The 23,575-nt window shown below is 45.6% G+C and overlaps 1 protein-coding gene across 1 annotated transcript in view; it reads left to right on the top strand.

Annotated features, from left to right (window-relative positions):
* lrp4 (low density lipoprotein receptor-related protein 4) overlaps positions 1–23,575 on the top strand; it is a 99,573-nt gene that overhangs the window by 63,451 nt on the left and 12,547 nt on the right. The window contains exons 3-15 of the mRNA XM_076078619.1: positions 686–802; positions 5,602–5,715; positions 5,833–5,949; positions 7,070–7,198; positions 11,129–11,248; positions 11,495–11,620; positions 12,443–12,568; positions 13,647–13,781; positions 14,180–14,305; positions 14,745–14,975; positions 15,357–15,513; positions 16,114–16,331; positions 21,494–21,670. Of these exons, the coding sequence (XP_075934734.1) occupies positions 686–802; positions 5,602–5,715; positions 5,833–5,949; positions 7,070–7,198; positions 11,129–11,248; positions 11,495–11,620; positions 12,443–12,568; positions 13,647–13,781; positions 14,180–14,305; positions 14,745–14,975; positions 15,357–15,513; positions 16,114–16,331; positions 21,494–21,670 (1,893 nt within the window). The remainder of the gene's footprint in view (positions 1–685; positions 803–5,601; positions 5,716–5,832; positions 5,950–7,069; positions 7,199–11,128; positions 11,249–11,494; positions 11,621–12,442; positions 12,569–13,646; positions 13,782–14,179; positions 14,306–14,744; positions 14,976–15,356; positions 15,514–16,113; positions 16,332–21,493; positions 21,671–23,575) is intronic.

The raw sequence follows: 23,575 nt of genomic DNA, 5'->3' as shown, positions 1-23,575 counted from the left end.
AGGCTCTGGATGAGCTGAGACCAGGCGGGGAATGAACCCTCCTGCATATAAACTCTGACTTGCTGCATTCTGCTGCCATACAGGAATGATGACTGTGAAATCGTTAAAAACGATTCAACACAACTGTACAGTACTCAGAGTTGGTGTTTAGCGCGGGCTCGGAGCCACAATCTGTTTTACTTCCAGAATTCTTTGATCACATTATTTTGACCATTTTTGGACATTTTTGGGTTTTGTGCAGCTGTTTGTATTGAGACATTTTATATTAAGAACGTTTTGTAGAAAAACATGATTTTATCTCACGGTAAGTCATCAAAAGAAACACTGCTTCGGTACTGCTAAGAAAAAGCAAGAGGATGTGAGTCAAGATTTATTTACTTAAATGACATTTTTGGCAATTTAAAAAAAAAAAAAATGGAGTGGAAAATAAACATTAACGTTGAACCCTGATCTTACATTAGCACTAGTCACTCAGGCCTACAATATGGTTACATACATGATAGACAAATCAAATCATGTATCATCAATACATGTATCACAAATACTAAAATACAGACGGAAAAGCACCGACAGTCATATTGTTGTATAGATCTGTAAGCTCTCCCCTCCCTTCAGCCTCACAGTTTAACTGTTTGTGTGTTTGTTCCTGCTGACAGACTTGTTGTCTGCCCTTGTTTGTTTGCAGTGCTGCCCACCTGCTCACCGCTGGACTTCCACTGCGACAACGGCAAATGCATCCGCCGCTCCTGGGTGTGTGACGGAGACAACGACTGCGAGGACGACTCCGACGAACAGGACTGCCGTGAGTACACGTCCTCTCCTCCTCGTCAACACAGACGCACAAACAAACAGTGGCAGTCGTGCTGAAATGTGCTGTCGCACACACACACACACACACACACACACACACACATTTGACATGCTCCGACAGATTTAGGGGGATGAGTTATTTACAGATGTTTGAGGCAGCCATGTGCAATGAGGTGTTTCTTTTTGAGACACACAAACACACACACTCCCTCAGCACTCCCACGGTCACCACGCAAAACACTCTTGTGCCTTTGCCCTCAGTTTATCCCGTTCTTCATTTGACTTGTGGAGTTGTCCGTGTGTGTGTGCACGAGTGTGTCTTCAACCCAAAATAGCATCTCAGCTGCTCGCCAGGCAGAATGTGGCCCGCAGCGGGTGAGGCTAGGAGAGTGTCTGTTTCTGCAGTCGTATTTATGTATCAATGCATCGCTGCCTGTCGGGTAGGTGTTCTATCTTTGTGAGGACCATTTTAAGTTTGACAGTGACGACAGTTTTGGAGAGGGAGCTTTTTGTCAGTTGCTCTCATCTTCAAAGGGCTGTTTGAAGCTTCGATTATACTCGCCGTAGTGAAGCCCAGAATATGACGTAATCATGGCCTGCGTGTTGAAGAAAATCTGCTGTTGCATTATAGGAAATGTAGGATCCACTGAGGGTTAAAAGACTGAGAAGTACCGAATGTCGGCGTCTCATCTGGTCAAATTTCTCCAACTTTCTCGAAGCTCATTTGCTGTTGTATCCCTTTAATGGCAGAATTAGGTTGAGTTTAGTTTGGGGTTGTGAGGTTAGAGAATGCATTGTGTCAATGAGACGGCGTCCTCGCAAGTGCAGAAGTGCATATGCGTGTGTGTTGTCTCGTTTGTCCCCGTGGAGTTGGCGGTCAGATCCTGTGACCACATCGTCCACTTTTAGTCTCTGTATTTATTACCCATAATGACTCAGAGGGCTGCATGTGCGCCGTCTGATCCGTGGGGACATACGCCGCACGCCAGCCGTTCCATCACACCGTTTGGTGATTGGCTTTAATCACACTTGACACCGTGCGGGGGACAGGAATAGTTCCAGCTCCTCCTGACGGAGACAACACATGGCAGAAAGAGTCGGACAGTGTCCTTTTAAAGACTAACTTTTATCCAAAGATCAATACAGGCTCGTTTTTCCTCTTCCAGTGACATAAAAACAGAACTCTTAAATGATCGTCTACCACCAACATGTTTAAGTCATTGCAACATTTAATCGATACAGCTTTTAATCTCAACCGCAAAGAGGAGTCTGCTGGTCCCCCCCACCCTCATAAACATTAGATCTTAGTAAAAAGTCTACAATACCACACAATGTACTCAAGAAGTTGCCTGAGGAACACTGGTAGAAGAATCCATTGAGCTGAAGAAGGAAGCTTTTTTTTGTGTTCGGTTAGCTCAGGAGACTCCTGAACCAGCGGCTTGATATCTGCAGACCAGATGGACGTCAGCGTGTGGGCTCACAGATGCAAAAACCCGAGTCACGCTGAAGGTGTGTACCGACGGAAAGCGGAGCAAATCTTCTCCTCACGTTGTCTTCTGGATCCAAACAGCCAGCGTACATTACTAATTACAACGTTCTAGTCGCCTACAAATATCTTATTCAGTGTAAAAAAAACAAAATGGCGACGGCCAAAATGCAGAACTCGAGGCTTCACAACAGCAGTCCACAAACCAATGGGTAACGTCAGGGTGACTGGGTCCTCCTCTTATATACAGTTTACAGCTTTAACGGCAAATACACTCGACAGTGATTGTTTTCCGTAGTATCTCTTTTGGTACACGTCATGTAGTTTTGGTGTGCACAGCAGGTACAGGTCAGTTCTGAATGATTCTTCTTATCTGTCTGTCATCTGGTGATTTCTCCTCCTCCACTGTTGACCCACATACTGTATCAGCAGCCAGACACTGAATCACTTCCTGATGGGGGGTCTGTCTGCTGCGAGCCAGCTATGAATTTTTCATCCCCATGCCCAGTAAATCCCCCCCCCCCGTTCCCCGAACTGCTTATTATTTCATGCGTCTTTCTTTCTCCTCATTTTGTTTTGCACCCCGGTCCGTCTTTCACCTCCCGATATATTTCGTTGCTCTCCGCGTTGCAGTGGTGTTATTTCATTATTTAGAGGCAGGCAGACAATCCTCCACGCTCGGCTGGAACCGAAGTAGTAATTTTCAGACAAACACGGAGACCGAGGTGTGCCTCGGTGGGGTTGAACACGAGATGTTCTGAATTCTTGAAGTTTAAAAGAAAAGAAAATAACATGACACCGTTTCACCACACGCACGCTCAGGGAGCCTGGTAATGACTCCCAGCACCCTTTGCCCTTTGACGTTTGGCCGCTGTGTGAATGATGAGCGTCCTCGGGGCTTGTTGACCTCTGACCTTTCTCTGTTTACCTCTCTGAGAGAGGGGCGGGAGAGACAGAGAGAGAGAGAAAATCAATTATTTTCTTACAAGTTGAATATGAAATGAGTGTATTTGTCCATAGTGTGCTTACAATTATAATATCATTTGGACCCACCGATGGGCTTTTGTGGCTTTAAATCCTTTTTCTTGGAGGGGGGAGGGCGTTCTGGCTGAGGGGAGGTCGATGTGGGAGAGGTTAGCCGAGGCTCTTGAACGTAGAGCGATAAATGTTCCCGGCTGATACACTGGACGATATTAGCGTATTACGGATACGTCGTATGTGTATATACTGTATCCTGGCAGATTCAATTGCAATACATACATTCTTAAGTTATAGTCATAGTCCAGAAAAAACTACATTTTGAATTTTAGCTATTCATTTTAGCTCTAAACTGTGATAGACACACACACACACACACAGGCTCTGGGACCTCCTGTCACATCTCAGCAGTGGAGTCCATCTCCAGCACTCGTGCCCGTGACGCATCAGAAAAGATTTTTAAAATCTCACTGCGACGCTTCATCTGGTTGTCGGCCTGCCCCTCTGTTCCGTGGGTATCCCTCTGTCACTGTCTCTCCCTCATCTCTCCCTGTTTGTCTCCGCTGTCTCACACAGGGCAGCGATAAATTATAGATTACCTCCCGCCAGGGGCCATCCATCACTGGCTCTCCTTGACGGACCTGTTTACTCGGCCTGTGGCGAGCGCGGCTGGGCTTCGCCCAGCGATTGCGGCGGTTACAGTAGAAAATCCATTCAGTCTGTTATCAATGGCGGCGTGATTAAAGAGGCAAGGTGGAGGAGTTGTTTGGATAAATGAAAGGGTTGGAGACTGAAACAATGTCAATGTCACAGTGCAGAAAGTCTTCTGTCCAACTGCATCGTCACGGCTGTTGGCATGAATGACAAACGTGCCTTTTTATCTTCAGCCTCAAGGTTAGCTGTCTAGTGAAACAACATTTTCTAACTTACAGCAGCCAGGATGTTTAATGAAGACATAAAAGCAGCTGCTGGAACTCGGCTTCGGTAGATTAAGCCACTCCTCAATCCAGCTGGTTTACAATTGAAAAGGAACTGTGGATTAAGCTTTTTATTATACAGCTTATCCTTCTCTGAAAATGACAGCAACGTCATACATGTAAATGCACAATTACTGTCTAGAGTTGAGATACGGTGGACTGACGCATGCGAAGAAGAATGTTGATCCTCCTTTGCATGCTTCTTCCAGCAGCTTCTGATGTCTGCAGTCATAATCGTGGTCATAATGTCAGAGAATCGACTAATAGCGTGCCCTCCACCTCATCTTTAAACCTTTCACTTGTGCAAAACGGAGAACGTTTAGATTTGTGATATGTTCTAGACAGCCATATCTTTGACAATTACAGCAAATTACAGACTTTTGACATCTAGATTTGTCAAACTTGTTTTTAAAGAGTTGTGACAGCATAGTGAAGCAAGATATTTTCAGACGTCACTACTCAACATGAAGTAGTTTCTACAACGTGTTTCCTGACTGCATCTGAAGGCGGAAGTTTCCATGGCTAACAACCACACTTAGAGACAGGTAGAACAGTCGTCACTGTGTGAAAAATATAAATATAAATCTCCGCTCACATGCACTAATGGCTGCGCAAAGTGCACGTGAATGTCTTTTATTGTCGCTTTCGGAAAGTTACAGAAATTGTCGGATGCAGCTCCTCCATCAAGCGCGTGGTGAAGGTGTGGGAGGAGGCTGTTTGTTGAGGCTTCTGACACAGTTGAACTTAAAACTTTCTTTTTTTTTCTGACCAAAAGATAAACTGCCTTTTTGTGTGTGGAGGATTGAATTAGATGCAGTGGATTTAGTCTGTTTGGGCGCAACTTCAAGCGGTTGGAACATATAGAAGCTGTGGATAATGCTTCAGTTGTGGTCTGAGATGTTTCTCTATGGATGTATTATGTTTTTCTTTTTTCCCATGGAAGTTTGTCACGGTTGGCATCCGTTGTAACCATCCGTTGTTAAGTCTTGGAAAAGTGCTGTATAAATAAACTGTGACCGTGAACACAGCCACAAATGCTGCAGTATGACTTTCCTCTGACCTCCTCATCCCGGAGTTGCAGTGGCTGTCGATCGGACGGCAGGATATTCCGTCTGCGGATCTTTGAGCTCTAGACCTGCAGCCTCGGGAGAGTTCAGCCCGTTTACGGAGAGAGAGGCAGATCTCAATTAGAGCCCGACATGAAGGGCCACAGTTTCCCTTCTGTCAGTGCGGCTGTAGATGTAATGTCCGCAGCTCTCGAGGACGGGCCGCCTCTCGCCACACTCTTGTACCGTACCCGCTCTTTGCTTTTGTTGTATCCTCATTACATGAAACCTCTTCTCTCTGCAGCTCCCCGAGAGTGTGAGGAGGACGAGTTTCACTGCCAAAACGGCTACTGTATTCGCAGCCTCTGGCACTGCGACGGAGACAACGACTGCGGGGACAACAGCGATGAACAGTGTGGTGGGTACACACACACCTGCACACACTCGCGTTCACTATCACGCATGCACATGTTCTTTGACACCGTCTTTTGAATATGACCTGTGAGTTTGTTTTTTGTTTTTCTCGCCATAACAGACATGCGCAAATGTTCGGACAAGGAGTTCCGCTGCACAGATGGCAGTTGTATCGCAGAGCACTGGTACTGTGACGGAGACACGGACTGTAAGGACGGATCGGACGAGGAAAACTGTCGTGAGTACCCGTATTTTAGCCACCCACAAAAAGGCACACCTAAAAAAAACATCGACATCAGTATTAAGTTTACTCTATATTTAGAATATTCTCACCGCTTTACGGTGCCATCAGACAGCGCTTTCCGACGGGGAACTGAAGCCATTATGTATGGTCCCTTCAAAGCCACCAGAGTCCATTGACTCTTTTCACCTTGCAGAACATGGGAGTTTCTGTTCTACCGCTGACACGATCGGTTAGTTTGTTATTGTGTGACTTTGGTGAAAACGAGCGAACTCTTTAAAACACTAAAATTACACAAAAACACAATGCAACATAAGGCTTTCATAACACGAGGCCTAAAATAACGGTTTGATCAATGTCTCACTCCACAAATGATTGTTATGAGGTAATACTTACTCTACATGGTTTTGATTACCGAAACAAGTGGGTGTGTCTTTCTCTAGAGAGCCTAAACACAAGAGTGTCATTTTATAATTGGGTCAATTCAGAGACATGATTTGGCTATAGCTAAAAACAAACAAACAGAAAGCCACCAAAAGGCTGTCAGCCCATCAAGCAGTGTGTTTACATACAACTGTTGTTTGGCTTGAAGCCCAGTTTCCCTTACCTGTGTAAAAGAATCCCGGTTAACACTCCTGTTTTTTATGAGAGTTTCAAAAGAGAGTGAACGTATCAAACAGAGAACTTATGCTGTGGCAGCAGTAGCAGAATGAAAAGACGAGCCAAAGGTTTCCACATCTGAACAGTACGTTATTGTAAACATCACAAGAGAGTCTGTTGTCTCCATGCGACTTCAGTCCGGACTCCTCCGGCTGCAGCCTCATGATTCCAAACTATTACTGCAAGAAGGGGACAAATCTGGCGACTGACCGGCTGCATGTGAGCTGACATCTTACAGCCACTGGATTACCGCAGAGCATGTACACATGTTCACTGTCTTAATGGAGAGCTGAGCCTCTCTTTCATTTCATGGATAGTTTCTGACAGACTCAGCAGAGAGGAGGGGAAGCTTCAAAGAGCCCCCCGACGGCCAGCTGCTGCGACATCTTTTCCAGCATCTGTTTAACATGTCTCGGTCTGTGTGTGTGTGTGTGTGTGTGTGTGTGTGTCTGTGCAGCCTCAGATGTGATGGCAGCTACCTGCAGCGTGGAGGAGTTCCAGTGTGCGTACGGACGCTGCATCCTGGACATCTACCACTGTGACGGAGACGACGACTGCGGAGACTGGTCGGACGAGTCGGACTGCTGTAAGTTCTCCGTCGCTCGTGCGCAAGCACACTTCCAACATTATGAGTTTAGGTGTTAACTTCAAACTTCAAAAGAAATATGAGACACCAAGACTTTGAGGAACACAATAGTTGGCAGTTGGATGGCGAGAACTTGAACTGAAAACTGCTCAGAAACCTTATTGTCAATATAGCTGGGAAAGTTATTCATCCTCTGAACGCCCTAACTGTTTGTAGTTGGTACGTTTCATCCTTAAGGTCACAAAAGGTAATTTTATACACTGGTCTCAAATGGCTACTATGGGGAATAACACATCATCACACACGAATACAATTGAGCTCATTGAATCCAAAAGATTCTCAGCTTTCCAGTCATACCCAATTCATGCAAATCCATGACTTGTTGCGTTTAGAAATATTCAAATACCCCAATTTTAGAAAAGGCGAAAATAACACATTTTCACTGCAGACAAAAAAAAAACTGCATGTTTTTGCCCAAAACTCCATGGCATCATCCTAATAGTTGGCATAGAACCCACTTTCATTCAGATATTTTGCGGTCAAAACTTAATCCTAATTGCAAGCTCCAGTTTAAGACTAACTCTGGGCAGGAGGACAGATTTGGCAAAATTTGTCTCACCTCAGAAAACATCCTAAATTTGAAGATGGACTACAGTGGAGTGACTGATCCAGCCTGTCCTGCTGGTGTAAAGCTTACAGCGAGCTGCTGCCTCACACACACACACACACCCCCCCCCCCCCCCTCTGTGTGATCCTCGGCAGCGCTCCTGGCTCTCACTAAACGCCGTTCTTGTGCAGGAGGAGACGACGCAGCTCCTCTGGGGGATCAGTCGTCTGTCGTGCCGTCAGATGAGAGTAAAGTTTCTTCTCTCCCTCTGGCAGGCGGCCCTTCTTCTTCACTGCTTCACTTTCTCCCTCCATGTACCCCAACGGCACCGCTGCACATGTGTCCCAAAACAACGAGTCGTCCTCATGTCCTTCAACTTAAAGTACATTATAGGCTCATCTGAACAGGACATCCACATTTAGGCTTTTTATTATATTACCGTTTCATTCTAATAAAACAGTTTTGATAGAACAAATTACCATTCAGTATGCGTGTACATTTCACAGTTAAGCAGAACCGTCTGAGATGGCGTCATTGGAAACAATTTGGAAAAGGGCAAGCACTTCAAAAAAAAAAAAAAAATTCTTGGCAGGTGATTGGATGAACCATCTGTCAATCAAACTCTTACCGAAGCCAGAAGAAAAGAGCGAAAACATCTTCTCCAGCGACAAAAAGGGAGAAAACGACTTGAAGCCTGACAAAAAGGAGTTTCATGTGATATGTAATACCGCGATTCCGCAATTTAGTGCAAGGCAGCGAATAGGCAAACTCATTTAGATATGCTATAATGAAGTTGAGTATATGATGGAATAGTGGAGTTGGAATGTGCCAGAGGCAACCAAATGTTCTACACTGCCACTTGAAAAATTTGGGCCGTATTTGATTAACCCTATTTGATTACTTTTTTTCTGTATCCACTGATTAATTGTTTAGTCTGTAATATGTCAGAAATTTCTGAAAAATGCCCATCCCGAGTTCTGTCGGCCTAAGGACATCGTTGAGTTGCTGGTTTTGTCCATCAAACAGTCCAAAAAACCCAAAAGATATTCAGTGTCTGTGACATAAAACAGAAAATAGGAAGAGAGAAGCTGGATCAGCTTCAGACACCCACACAGTCTTTATGAAGCAAAGGGTTTTAAAGGATTTTGAGTACTTCGCCCTTTTAGTCATAAATATTTGATATTATAGAGAAATGCATCTGAAAGGCATCTTAACAGACAGGGTTTGATTTCCTGTATTCTCGGTCAGGCGACGTCAGTTTGAGCTCACGAACAGCTGTTTTTTTTGCGTGCCGCCGCTCCACAGCATCTGTCAAAACTGCCTGTTAGATTTTATCCTGTCACTGTATCACACACACACACACACACACACACACACAGTGTGAAGCCACGGTCCTGATTAACACTGACTATCATGTTTCGCTCTCCTCGCTCTTGAGACGCTGCATGCTCACAAACAGTGGTTTCCCCCTGTGATGTGTTTGTCTGCAGGGCGATAAGCACAGCTTCAAGGTTCTGTAACATCGTTTGGTCATGTCAGTCGGCCGAGCTGCTTCCTGTTTCTCCCCTCGTCTCCTCCCACGTCCAGGTTTTTTAATTGCTGCCTCGCTTCTGAAGTGTTTGACTTTTCTTTTTGGGAAGTTGAGCTGGCACAAAAAGAAGTAAAAAAAGTAAAAAGAAGAGAGTCAGGAGGTTCTAAAAATACTTCAAATAAGTGTGCAGAGAAAACGCTGCCACACATATCGGATCCAAATGAATCATCACTCTATTGTTTGTGGGTCTTTTAATCTTGTTGGATACTTTTTCTCTCAGCAAAGACAGGATTCTGTGCGCTGCATGTTCACTTTGAATTTAAAAACCAACAAGGTTAATAGATCAATCTACATCCTGTCTCACGTCCTGAAGCCAGCTGGACCTCAAGTCCCCGGAACTGTCCATTTCCTGCTGTCTCATCTGTCATTTCTGACCAGCAATGACGGTGTTGAGATTGTTAGTATTTAAAAAAAAAAATTTAAAATTTAAAAAAGTCTGAAGACGTCTTTCCGAAACATACAGATAGTTTGTGGACACACATAGGAGGCCTTCCTCAGAGGCATAAGAGGGCCCGTCCTCGGACAGCATTCCTTGGCATCGACTCTCCAGACACATGAAGGGAGCTTTGTTAGAGAAGAACCCTCTCTCTGCCTCCCTCCCTACCTCCCTCCCTCCCCCTCCCTCCCGCTCCCTTATGTGAATGCGCACATCCAAAAACACTCTGCATGCCTCGTTACCGCTTGCGGACACCGATACTGCTTTCGGTTGCATAGCTGAGCAGATGAAAGAGCATCGTTGCTGTGTGTGTGTGTGTGTGTGTGTGTTGTATGTGTGAGAGTGAGTGAATGTGTGTGTGAGAGAGGGGGGGAGAGAGAGAGAGACAAGGAGTGAGATAAAGGGTCGATGAATCATTTGAGTGTGTGTGGGCGTCGCTGTGTTCATCGGCGTCCCACGCTGATTCTGACCTTATAATTCTCTCTCGCTCCCTCTCTCCCTCCCTCTTCCTCTTCTGTGGGAGAGCCACCTGCCGTTTTGATCGTCCCCCTCTCTTCTCTGGTCCGGCTGATAAGCCCGCTGCTTGAAGCGCCACAACATCTCTTTCATTTTTCCCCCTTCTTCTTGCCTCTCCTCCCTCTGCGTTCCCCTCGTTTGTCGTTTTTGTTCGTCCCTTATCTCACGCCCACCGTAGCTTTTGATGGGAGCCGTCTCATGCTGGCAGGAGGAAACATGTCCAAGGCGTACACGCACAACGCGCTCACACACACACTTTGGTTTTTAAGATGCTTACGTGTGATTCAGCTTTAATCTTCCTCGTCCTCCTCCGTCCTCATCTGCTGCCAGTTTGATCCGATCACTTTGATCTGAGCTCATGTTGAGATGCGGGGGGGGGGGGGGGGGATGTAAAGGTGGGACAGCTATGATCACCAGGCAGAAATGATCACAAGGCATCAAAAATATCCAAGCAATTAATGTCTATGGGGAAGGAAATATCACTGGTTGATCAGCTGTGAAATAATCACAACATAACACGGCTTGTTGTGAACGATTGCTTAATTATATTACAGCTGTGTTGCCTGCTGTGGCTGTCATGTTTCTGATGTTATTGTGTGTGTGTGTGTGTGTGCGTGTGTGTGTGTGTGTGTGTGTGTGTGTGTGTGTGTGTGTGTGTGTGTGTGTGTGTGTGTGTGTGTGTGTGTGTGTGTGTGTGTGTGTGTGTGTGTGTGTGTGTGTGTGTGTGTGTGTGTGTGTGTGTGTGTGTGTGTGTGTGTGTGTGTGTGTGTGTGTGTGCAGCTTCCCACCAGCCCTGCCGATCAGTTGAATTCATGTGCAGCAGCGGGATGTGCATCAACGCCGGCTGGAGGTGTGACGGCGAATTCGACTGTGACGACCAATCAGACGAGAAGAACTGCAGTGAGTAGCCGCTTTCGTCACAATGATCAAGCAAACGCGTGCTCTGTATAGAGTTGTGCATCTAAACGTTTGTTTGTTTACTTCTTCATTCCTTATTCATGGGATTGTCTCTTTCAGTTTCAGCCTTTTATCTGACTTCATGCGAACAAGGCAATCACACTGAGAATATCTCAAATCACCTGAGCTAAGAATGAATGAATAAAATGTGTGTGTGTGTGTGTGTGTGTGTGTGTGTGTGTCCTGCAGCCACGTCCATGTGCACGGCTGAGCAGTTCCGCTGCGGTACTGGACGCTGCGTCCGCTTGTCCTGGAGATGTGATGGCGAGCCCGACTGCTCCGACCGCAGCGATGAAGAGGGTTGTGAGAAAACTGGTGAGCCTGTGGTTTTGTTGCTGTTATCTTGTTTTTCAGGAGCTAAATATAACACCTGCTTCGATCGTAGCCATGGCAACAGCTCAGAACAGCCCTCCTCTACTCACTAACCCACTTTCTTCTTTTCTGTTTTTTTTTTAAAATCTTTTGACAACACGGTAGCTTTTCAAACAATAGGCCGTTCAGTTCGGCAGTTCCCCTCGCTGGTGGAAACACCAACCTGTGGACAAACTACAGAAACTGTCCCGTGTATTGAGATAGAACTGAGCAATGAACAGGCAAGCAGGGAGAAGAGAAAGTTATCCACCGACAGCCTGAGCCATGGGACTGTAAACGAGTTCCACATCACTGTGCATGATGTTTACAACAAGCAAAAAGTATTTTTTCAATCAATTTTTTTCAAATTCTTTGCACTTCTTTCATAATGAAAAAGACAAAACCATGATGTCATTTTTTAGACCGAACACCTCATCATCCGTACACTCCCCTGTAGCTCAGCCCGACATGTTAGGACTCTGGCTGCACTGGGATTTCTATGAGAAATAAGAAGTAAATGAACGGTTGCATGTAATGATGGACTCAGGTGGTCAGCCATACGTGGAAGGAGAGGTTAGCGGGGAAATAAAAACACTTAAGATCCTTCAAGAAACGCTGATTATGTACTTAAAGCTAAAACCTTTTTGTTTTTTTAAGTGAAGTGCTGAGTGGGAGATAAAGAGTTGTTGCAATAATCGTACTGTGTGGGACAGACGGAGGAGAAAAGGAAAACGTGGAGACATTTGTCTCTTGTCTCATGGGATGCATCATCTTATGTCCCCACAGAGAGTCCACCATGTGCTCCCGATCAGTTCCAGTGTGGGAATGGACGCTGTATCGGTCAGAGGAAGGTGTGCAATGAGGTCAACGACTGTGGAGACGGGACTGACGAACACCCACACCACGACTGTCGTGAGTTGATACGCTACACCTGCATCTGTACTTTAGATTATGTGATCTGCATCTGTACTGCAGTGTGAAATCTGAATGTGAGGGATCAATTTAAAAGATCTACAGCGCAGTGCATTTAGGGCGTGTCCGAATGCACTTCTGCTCATTAAACGGTGCATAATCTGGGCACAAAGTAAGGCGCAAGGGGCAAAGGGGATTGTGTTTATTCTCTTAATTAATCATAGGTATTTTCTGGACTCAACATGAATAAAACGAATCGCTGTGTCATCTCCCATTCCCACCTGCCGTATTGCTATATAAATGGTGGCATTGTCAAATTGGAGAAGGGAGCAGTTTTCTGCTGTGAAAATGTTGTTTTCCAAAGGCTAAATGCCAACAAATATGGAATGAATAAGAATGTTCCGTTAGATAAAAACATGTTGTGAATTTTTCTTACTTAATACAAAACATCTTTACTTAATAATGCAGCCTTCAAATAGAAGAAAAATACTATTTTAGACAAAAATGCACCTGAACATACCTCTTTTTAAGACCAACACGCCAACATTTGCAACATGCACAATGTGGGCACTGGGCTTGAAAATGGTTTGAAACTAGCACTACTATGACAGTTGCATTGCACTCCGCTTTGTGCTTTTGTGCCGGGTGTAAGATTGGACCTTCAGTCTTAAAGTTCAGCCTTTTTCTTCCCCTCAAAGCATGCACAGACTCTGAAATAACACTTAATGTGAAGTCTGTCATAACAATGTCATGAAGACTGACATGAGCATTTAAGTTATTGATTCCTAATTGAGATTCATTGACAATCTCGGGGGGCGCATGTAAAAGCCAAGGTGAGATTTAGGCCTAATGGCGGCGTTAGAGGAAAGGTCAGTGAAATCATTTAATGACCTGGGCTGTATTTGTTCAGCTTTCTTCGCCTGCACCAAACTGACCGACATCGCCGTCCTCAAGCCTTAGGCCGCTCGCAGGCCTAAACACCACATGAGTCATACTTTTTACAGCGTGTGGTTTGTATTTATACTGAATCGGCACGCTGTGTTTATGCTCCTGTAATGTTTCTGTGTGCGGCGAGCAGGTCCACGCTCCAGCCAGGGCAACTGTAACCAGAATAACGGAGGCTGTTCCCAGAAGTGTCAGATGGTCAGAGGACTGGTCCAGTGCACCTGTCACACTGGATACCGACTGATGGACGACGGCAAAGCCTGCCAGGGTACCACTCTGTGTGTGTGTGTGTGTGTGTGTGTGTGTGTGTGTGTGTGTGTGTGTGTGTGTGTGTGTGTGTGTTCGTTCATTCCTGAGATTGTTGATAAGAATTTGGTGTGGACCTGAGTCTGGGATTTCTGCCACCAGTCATAACCAGAATTTTGGAGACACAATCTTTGTTTCCAGAAGTGTGTTTGCCAGCTCAAGAAGTTAATTTAGACTTTAAGGGGCGTAACAGGAAGTGGGGTGTGGATGTGTTCCAAAAGCGTGAATGAGTTGTTTCACCTTCTAAACACCTCTGCACACGTAACTCTGTGTCTTGATTTCATTGCTAACCCTGTGGGAGTTTGACGCCAACATCTCTCTCCCTCCCCTCTTTTCTTCTGCCTCTGTGGTCCGTTCCAGATGTGGACGAGTGTGCTGAGGAAGGCTACTGCAGCCAGGGCTGTACCAACTCGGAGGGGGGGTTCCAGTGCTGGTGCGTTCAGGGCTACGAGCTCCGACCTGACAAGCGCAGCTGCAAAGCTCTGGGTAAAAACCACTGTACTCTATTTCAACCTTGACTTGTGACCGCAGAGAAGTCGCTGGGGTTTGACCTCCAATAAAAACACGGTTGCATAGTCTTTATACTTGCCTCAGCGGTAACTGTATCTGTGCCTCTGCTCCGGGGTCTTTACTCAGAATGAGGTTGGCTCATTCGGAGTGTCTGGACTAGATTTGGATCAGCGAAGGTAGAGTGCAGGTCTGGTACAACAGCCCATTAATCTGCTGCAGACCAGAGTTAAACCCAGGCCAGGCCTGTCTGCGAGGCAGTTGCCATCACCCCGACTTTCACCTCCAGTGAGATTAATGCTCCCTGTTATTAAAAGTGACGGTCGGTCCATACTCAGACTTTTTCTATCTCTTTCGTCTTTTGGCAAAAAGAAGAACTCACATTGTTTCCATCGCTGTCCGTCTCTCCGTCTTTTAGGTCCAGAACCTGTGCTGCTGTTCGCCAACCGCATCGACATCCGTCAGGTTTTGCCGCATCGCTCCGAGTACACCCTGCTGCTCAACAACCTGGAGAACGCCATCGCCCTGGACTTCCACCACAGCCACGAGCTGGTCTTCTGGTCCGACGTGACGCTGGACCGCATCATGAAGGCCAACCTCAACGGCTCCAACGTGGAGGAGGTTGTTTCCACTGGTCTGGAGAGTCCAGGTGTGTATGGTGGCAAATAGGATGCAGGTTAAGATGTACAGGCCCATTTAAACTGTCTTATTCCCTTCATGACATGTGCCCTTTTAAAGGAATAGTTTAACATTGTCTGAAATATATTTGTTTGCTTCTTTGTAAAAGTGACGCAAAGGTGTCTTTGTTAGCTTAGCTTAGCTTAGCATGAAGCTTGGAAGAAGAGGGTAACAGCATGCTTGGCTCAGTCCAAAACAACTATAGACACTCCTAAAAGCTCACTTGCTAACACTTGCATCTTGTAAGTTTAAGATTTACATGAATATAAATAAAATAAAATAAAAGCAACTACTGTTTTTAGACATGAGTTGTTCAGAGAAGTTCAACGTGTTATTTTTTTTGTCCTTTTAGGTGGACTAGCCATAGACTGGATCCATGACAAGTTGTACTGGACAGACTCTGGGACGTCCCGTATCGAGGTGGCCAACCTGGACGGGACGCACCGCAAGGTGCTGCTGTGGCAGAACATGGAGAAGCCCCGAGCCATCGCGCTGCACCCCATAGAGGGGTAAGACTCCAAATACACACATACACACACACACACACACACACACACACACACACACACACACACACACACACACACACACACACACACATAAACAAACTATAATGCATTACAGATGGTTTCAAATGCACGCACACTCATATATACATATCCCCCCTGGATGTGTCCCAGTTGCAGTGTAGCAGCAGAGCAGGGATTACAGTTTGGCAGCACAGCAGTGCCCATAGGCAAGCATCTGTGTGGAACAAGTATTTCATGAAAGGGGCAGCAGCTTAGTGTGTTTTCATCCCCGACTTCATATGCTGCAGTGGCAGGAGAGAATTCTAGGTGAAGCCCCTGAGAAATGTTAAGCTAGAAAACTCATTCAGTTTATTAGGTAGCTCATTTGCATGGGATAATTGAAAAATATAAAAACAAACGTCGCTCTTCCCTCAGAGGCCGGTCAGAACAGATGAGTGATGATGAGGAGGACATGAATGTCGAGGACAGAGGAGACCTTTTATAATAACCGACATCTGCTGTGTCTTGAATCCTGACAGCAATCTGCTTACCTCTTCACAGCAAGTAAACTAACCCCGACTGTTCCACTTTCCTCCTCAGTAAGATCTACTGGACAGACTGGGGCAACACACCTCGCATCGAGTACTCTAACATGGACGGCTCCAACCGGCGGGTCATCGCAGACACACACCTGTTCTGGCCCAACGGCCTCACCATCGACTACGCCGGCCACCGCATGTACTGGGTGGACGCGAAGCACCATGTGATCGAGAGGGCGGACCTGGATGGACGCAACCGCAAGGCCGTCATCAGCCAAGGTAGACTCCCAACTGATATCTATCTTTTCTGGCTGGGGTATCAGAAACCAGTTCAGAGTAGGAGTGTGTCACAGATGGGACTGGGACATTCTTAAGGTTGCTGTTGCTGTTCATTGATTCCTGATTGCATAGTATGAATGTCTTACCATACTCCTTGACAGTTAAGTACGGTACGTGTTTTGTGATGAACTGGAGTTAGTGTCTCAATAATGGGGATAAAACTGCCATAAACTCCCCAAAATATCCATATTTTTTCACAAAGACATAGTTTTACACTTGTGTTACGTTTGCAATAACAGAAGCTTAACTGCAGATATTAATACGGGTTCAAGCCGAAAAGGACCAGAAAATCTGTAGAACCACGGAAGAATCGCAGAATTTATGGCAAACCAAATCTGCGGTTCATGTTTTTGACATATTTGAACGAAGCATCAACAAGCAGAATTACAATTGATGAAATGTAAACATGCCCAACCACATGTCTGGTGATTTGGTTTTTCTCATTGAAAGCCTTGAGTGAGCTGAAGAGATTTGGTGTACGGAGGTCTGGCTGCAGTTCAGATTCTCATTAACTACCACACACACACAGCAACACAGAGACACACACACACACAAGGGGATTATATATGTATATATAGGATGCTGCATGCTGACGCTACTTCATTATACCCTGTGGAGATAATCAATGCCATATTTCCATTAAAGAGCATACGCATGTGCCTACCACTGAAATGCACACACACACACACATAGACGTCATAAATGACAACATAAAGCTTTGCATGCCTCTGTTTATGTTGTCGGCTCCTACAGTGAAGCCTAAGCTCTGTGTGTGTGTGTGAGAGAGAGAGATCTGGCATTTATGAGCGTAAGGATGCGGGACACTGATCTTTCACAACCTGAGACTTCATGTTGCAGTAAGATGTGTTTCTCAGGTTTTGGCTGATCCAGGTACCTCCATACTTTTATTCAGGTTTTCTCTGACAGAGCAGCTTCCAATTTTTTACTTTTATTTTTCTGATGAAGTGAAAAAAGTGTGGAAGCAAATCGGTGACAACCAAGTGTGTTAAGAGTGTGAAAAGGGAGAGCGACAGGGTGTGTGTGTGTGTGTGTGTGTGTGTGTGTGTGTGTGTGTGTGTGTGTGTGTGTGTGTGTGTGTGTGTGTGTGTGTGTGTGTGTGTGTGTGTGTGTGTGTGTGTGTGTGTGTGTGTGTGTGTGTGTGTGTGTGTGTGTGTGTGGCCGGCCCTGTGAGCTCTCCTTAATGATGTGTGCTCTCAGGATAAAAAGCTGTAATTGGCCCTGTCTTTCCTCCACAGCCTCTGTTTGCTCAGACAACACACCGGACAAATAGGACGTGTGTGTGTGCGCGCGCGTGCGCATAGAGACATTCTGAGCCACTGGGCCCTGGAATGTTAACGAGTGTCTATCTCCCTTCACCTATAGTTTTCTGTGTGTGTGTGTTTGCTGGATGTGTGCCAGCTCGTCTGTCAATGGAGCCGGGCAGCGGGCGGGTGTCATGGATAACGCCGCTATCCAGTCTGTGCGCACCTGTGCAGGTGGGGGGGGGGGGGGTTAAAACTCATCGCGTGTGAAAGGCCACCGAGACGCTTTGTGATGCGATCACTCTAACCACTTCGTGGTGGTCTAGTCTTTGACCGTATATCTTTTGTAGCCTAAACGCTGATGCGTCCCTGACAAGGACGTAACAGGAATACGTCATCAAAGCCGTGACTCTGCAGTTGCTCCTCATTAGGATTCATCCTTTGGGGATGGTGAATAGGGATGTCACGAGAACCGATACTTTTGCAGCAAGTTAATGCCAAAATTCTGAAAATGTGATTGTGTTTCTACAGCACCGCAGGTACCATGGGTACCGGAGATCGGGGCTCGAAACTAGCGTCGTCCCGGGGGCGCTGGGCTTAATAACAGAGCTAACAGCTAACGTACGAAGGCTGTATTGAGTTAGATAGTTCAAGTTCTACACTGTCAAAATTAGAAAAGTGACCCAAATGTGTTCAAATGTAATCTTTGTCAATTTAGTTTTTGGCGAGAAACTTACAGTAGGATCATCAGAGATGAATAATACAAATGGGAAAAACACTGCAATAAAGGAGTGTATGCTCAAGGACATGAAATTAACTTTTTTAGGTAAGGTTTTTTTTACTGTGTTATAGAATTGGGTATCGAGAATCATGGAATTTCACTGGTATTGGTATCAACTACAAAATATCAGGTAACGTGTATCCACAGCATGTGGATTGTGGACTGTCTGCAACAGTGCTTTCTGATACTATCACTAGGAGTTGCCAGTTTTTGCGATTCAAGAAGGAAAACCTCAAAGATGGCCACTGAATGTTCCCTGTACTGCAGTCCGTCACGCTATAAGCCGAGCAGCGTTCTCTCCAGCTGGAGGCGACGTCGTGTCGCCGATGACCTGTGTGACAGATTCAGGCGAGGCGTGAAAGGACCGGGAGGTGCCCGCGCGTAGGTTAAAGGGGACATCACTGCGAAGGCTGGTGGGACGTTTGATGCCCTGTCGGCCTGCAGCTGCTCCTCCAGCTGTCCCGGAAAACAGGAGCAGGAGGGGTGGGGGTGCGGAGACGAGGAAGGTGACCGTATCAGAAGCAGGCGCCTCAGAGACTCACAGAGGGGGGAAGAGGGTGCACTGTTGTCTCCCTCATGTTAGGATAAGATCAGAGAACACACACATTCAGCCACTATCGCCTCACACACACACACACACACACACACACACACACACACACGCACATACATACACGCACAGACACCTGGACCTGTCTGAGGAGGACGGGCAAGGGAAAATGTACAGACTTGACTGTTTCTCGATTAAAACTTCTTCTGGACACAATGCTTAGGTGTGAGTAGTCGGCAGATGTTACATGGAGACAAGGAGCCCGTCTAGTTTTAGTATTCCATGATGAAGCCAAGCTTTCAGTCCCTATGCCGTCTTTATAAAAGGAATCCGTATGTCTGTGCTTTATCGTGCAAGTACACATACCTGGGAAATGCAGTTCACAATTGAAGTTGATAAATTAATACAGAAAGAAATATTTTTATCAACATTTAAAAGCCTCATACAGTACATGTATCTCTCAAAGGCTAATCTTCAATAAACATCATCTCTAGAATCATGCTTATTTTAAAAAACACAAGTGTGTATCCTATAATATTATATATTACGTCTATGTTCTGTGTCCCTTCTTTTGTCAGTCATGCATGGTCAACTCTGTACCCTGAAAGCAGAGATAACTGTAAGATATTCGTTATAATTGTGAGATAGAAACGGAACAAAACAAACTGCCAACCCGTACAGAGCTTCCCATGTCCTCCAAAGGTCCGTGACATCCACAGACGGGATGCGTCTATGTGCTGAGCTGGGCATTTCACAGTTGAGATAATAACAATTTTCAACTTCTTTTCCAAATATCTTTGGCATCTCTGTACAAAAATAATTGTTGCGTATCAGCCGACGAGATACAATCGCTTCTAATTTATAACAAAACTTTGAGGTATTAGGAAACATGTTCTGGAGGCAAACAGAGGTAGAATGTGTTCTTTCATCTGCACTAATGTTGGCGTGGACCAAAGAGGCATTAAAGACATAGTTTGTGCCTCATAAAACATATAAATAGTTTGAAACGGTAAAGCTTTTGTATCATTATGCCCTCAAACACACACACAATTACCTTGATCCTCATGGCTCATTAGTATTCTGTTCTCTCCAGTTTCAGCCATTTACCACTTGACATTTATGCCGTGCTGTAAAACACCGTCATTAAATGAGCAGCGCTGTTTTTAAAAGCCCATAGCCCAGCACGCTCGCCCCACCTCCACCACCTCCACCTCCACCACGGCCCTGTGCAGCAGCAGAAATCACTGTTTCTGTCCGTTTAGCGCTCTCATCCAACTGGCTGTGCAGCTACTTCACAGGAGGAGGATTAAGCCGGAGCGAGAAAGTGGACGTTGATTTTGGCGAGTTTGGGGGGGGGGGGGGGGGGGGGGGGTTGACATTCACATGTTCCACCGACACCGAGAGACAGGTCTGTGTGCATCCACATGTACAGCAGATGTTCCCAATGTGGAGACAAATCTGTGAGGGGGTTCCCTGTTGCACATGTTAGTATTTAGGCCAGGGCCTGACAAAAGTAGTCAAAGACTCAATCCACAGCTCTCAGTATGAGCGATGGGGTTCTACATGAGCACATCATGATCTGCCCAAGTTAGAACACATTTCTTGTATCTGTGTTTTCTCTGTGTTCTTCTCGCTGCTTTGAAGTGTGTGTGTGTGGGGGGGGGGGGGGGCTCCGTCAGACAAAATTACATCAGCTAGACTTTTCTAACTTTAGCTTTGATTATTGCTCATATAGTCAACAATGTTCATGACATCATGCACTTATGATATCAAAGAAGTGAGTTTTAATAATTCCCATTTTCACCAAAGCATTGCTCCTTTTAAGCTAAAAAAAAAACTCGGCATCAGCAGACTCTAAAACTCCCCAATAAAACCTAAATGTTTTTTTTGGGATTAGAGCACAAACACACACACTGGATACACACCTTGTAAGTGGAGAGAAATTATGGGATATATTACTGTCCTTCAGATTGAAATCACCCATTAAAATGATTAAAATCTCCAAAGTAAATAAAATTTAAGTGCAGACTAAGACGAGGACTGGTTTATATCCGTCCGTAATCGGTCTCTTGCACCAGTCTGACCCGGTTTGAGGTTCTGTCCTCCACCTCCAAGTCACATTACTGAAGGAGACCAATGGAGCGCCTCTGCTTTAGGCCGCTCTGACCACAACTAAACCAGCAACAGGCCAGTGAGAGGCAGAGTAATTGAAAGCAGCTCTAAATGGAGAGGTTATGACATCAGCCGAGCCCACTGCACTGAATGGGAGGATGTTGGGAGAGCGTTGGTGGGACAAGCCGAACGCCGCATTTCTGCTTTCCATTTCTGCTTTCCATTTCCTGTGTGTCCACATGAAGCTCACGGAATCATACATTATTTTTTTTGTCAAACTTTGATAAGTTACTCCTCATTGTGTCATGAAAGATGTTTTATTAAACACTTCATCAAGGATCGCCCAGCCTTTCTAAATTCTCTCTCTCTCTCCCCCCCTCTCTCTCTCTCTCTGTAGGCCTGCCGCACCCATTCGCCATCACCGTGTTTGAGGACAGCCTCTACTGGACGGACTGGCACACCAAGAGCATCAACAGTGCCAACAAATTCACCGGCAAGAACCAGGAGATCATTCGCAACAAGCTGCACTTCCCCATGGACATCCACACCCTGCACCCGCAGAGGCAGCCCGCAGGTCGGTGCACAGCCGCTTCGGAAGCTGCATTTCGAGTTCCGAGTTTGTTGAATCTCCCCGCGATGCCCTCAGTAATTAGCGGTGCACTTTTTGGAGTGAGAGCACAGAACACACCGTGTTCTGTTTTATTTTGTTTTGACGTTTTATCAAAGGCCGTGTTGTTGTTGATGACATGAACATGTTTTTTTTCTGTCATTGTTGTCAAATGACAAACAGCAGCAAGACATGGCAGAAGTCTATAATGATCAGGCCTTTCTGGAGTTTGTACGTTCTGCCCGTATGACCGTGAGTGATCCTCCGGGTGCTGCGGTTTCCTCCCACCATCACAACATGGTATCCCACACTGTGAATGGGTTGTGTCAGGAAGGGCATCCAGCGTAAAAACCTATGCCAAATCAAAAAATGCAGATCATAACATCAGATTTCCACCCCGGATCGGTTGAGGCCCGGCTTGCCAACAAGACGTAAATCGATGATCTGCCGTGGCGACCGCTAACGGGAACAAAGAAGAAGTTATGTTCTGTGCAACAGTCAAAAGTCTTTCTCGGAAAAAGCTGATTGATGTCACATTAAGTGACGTAGTAATGTTAGAGGTTCAGACGACTGGACTTTGATGTCTGTGCTCTTTTTTTAAAGTTTCATTAAAAGCATTGACAATAACATGCCACACAGTGTGGACAAAGAGCTCTGTGGAGATAATATACTGTACATAACTTCAGCTGGAGTTGAAAGCAAAAGAAAACCGGTGTTCTCCATTCATGAGGCTTATGGGCTCCTTATGTGGTCACTCGTTCACCCACATCTCTTCAGATCTGTCAGTGTGTTTGTGTGTTTGTGTTTGTGGGTGTGTTTTTTTTTAAGCAAGTTGTGAGTGAGAACAATGGATCTATTTTTATGAAAACATCCGAGTTCGCAGCCGTCGGCAGTAGAACATGTAGTCATGCAGCAGGCGGGAGAACAGAATGCTGAACAACAAAAACATCAAACACAAACTCAACCCTCATTAGAGGGTGGAAGATGAGCCGGATGAGGACGGACGTGGAAAATGGCAACCTTCTTTAAGGGTATCAGTGCACACAGAAGTGGAGGCTTTATCCCTAGATCCAGAGATGATGGAATGATTTGCTGCACTTGTGTTAGACCCTGTGGTGAACTGGCCGGTTGAGGCATTTTTTCTATCAGCATGGTAGCAAAGACTTCTTGTGTTCTTTGCTAACACACCATGTTGAACTTGAGTTCTGGCCAAGGGGAACGTTTTGGTTATCACGCTGGTAGAATAGTTTAACGGTCGGACACTAATATTCGTCTGTGTTGGCGGGGGGAAGTCGGGCACTGTTCCTGCTGTTTTGGTGTAGATTCAGTGAGTCATGTGAGGTCGCGTGTGAGTGGAAAAGATCTAAGCTCCGCATCAATTAAACATAGCAAAGCTGCTTCAGAACTCGAGTGAAATCCAGAGGCACGCTGTGACATTTAGGGGAACAGAAGACAAAAGCTCTGCTGTCCATGTGCTGTTCATTATAATTTTTAGAATAGAGAAAATGATGATACAAATGTGTGGCATTTTGGGAAATGGGCCTTTTTTTGCTTGCTTGCCAAGAGTTAGATGAGAAGATCAAGACGCAATAATGGAAAATGTCACAGAGTTGCTTCCTTACTTGCATCTTCATTTTAAAGAAACAGTTGGTATGTTTTTCTCAAAAAGAGCAACTGACCCTTTACTAAGTCCCGCCTCTCGAACCCAGACTGGCCAATGGCAGCATAGCATCAGCCAGATCCAACCAGACTGCTACAGGGATGACGTGTTTTTGTAGCCCAGGAAGTCAGCACCACACTGGTTATTCTCAACAAAGAGCCAACAGGATTTTTCCATGCATGCATTTTATTTTTGTAGTGTTGCAGATTCCT

The sequence above is a fragment of the Anarhichas minor genome, unplaced genomic scaffold (assembly GCF_050575085.1).
Source record: "Anarhichas minor isolate MPS153535 unplaced genomic scaffold, ASM5057508v1 ptg000067l, whole genome shotgun sequence".
NCBI lineage: Eukaryota > Metazoa > Chordata > Actinopteri > Perciformes > Anarhichadidae > Anarhichas > Anarhichas minor.
The sequence above is the reverse complement of the archived record's forward strand: the minus strand, read 5'-3'. Positions and strand labels throughout refer to the sequence as shown.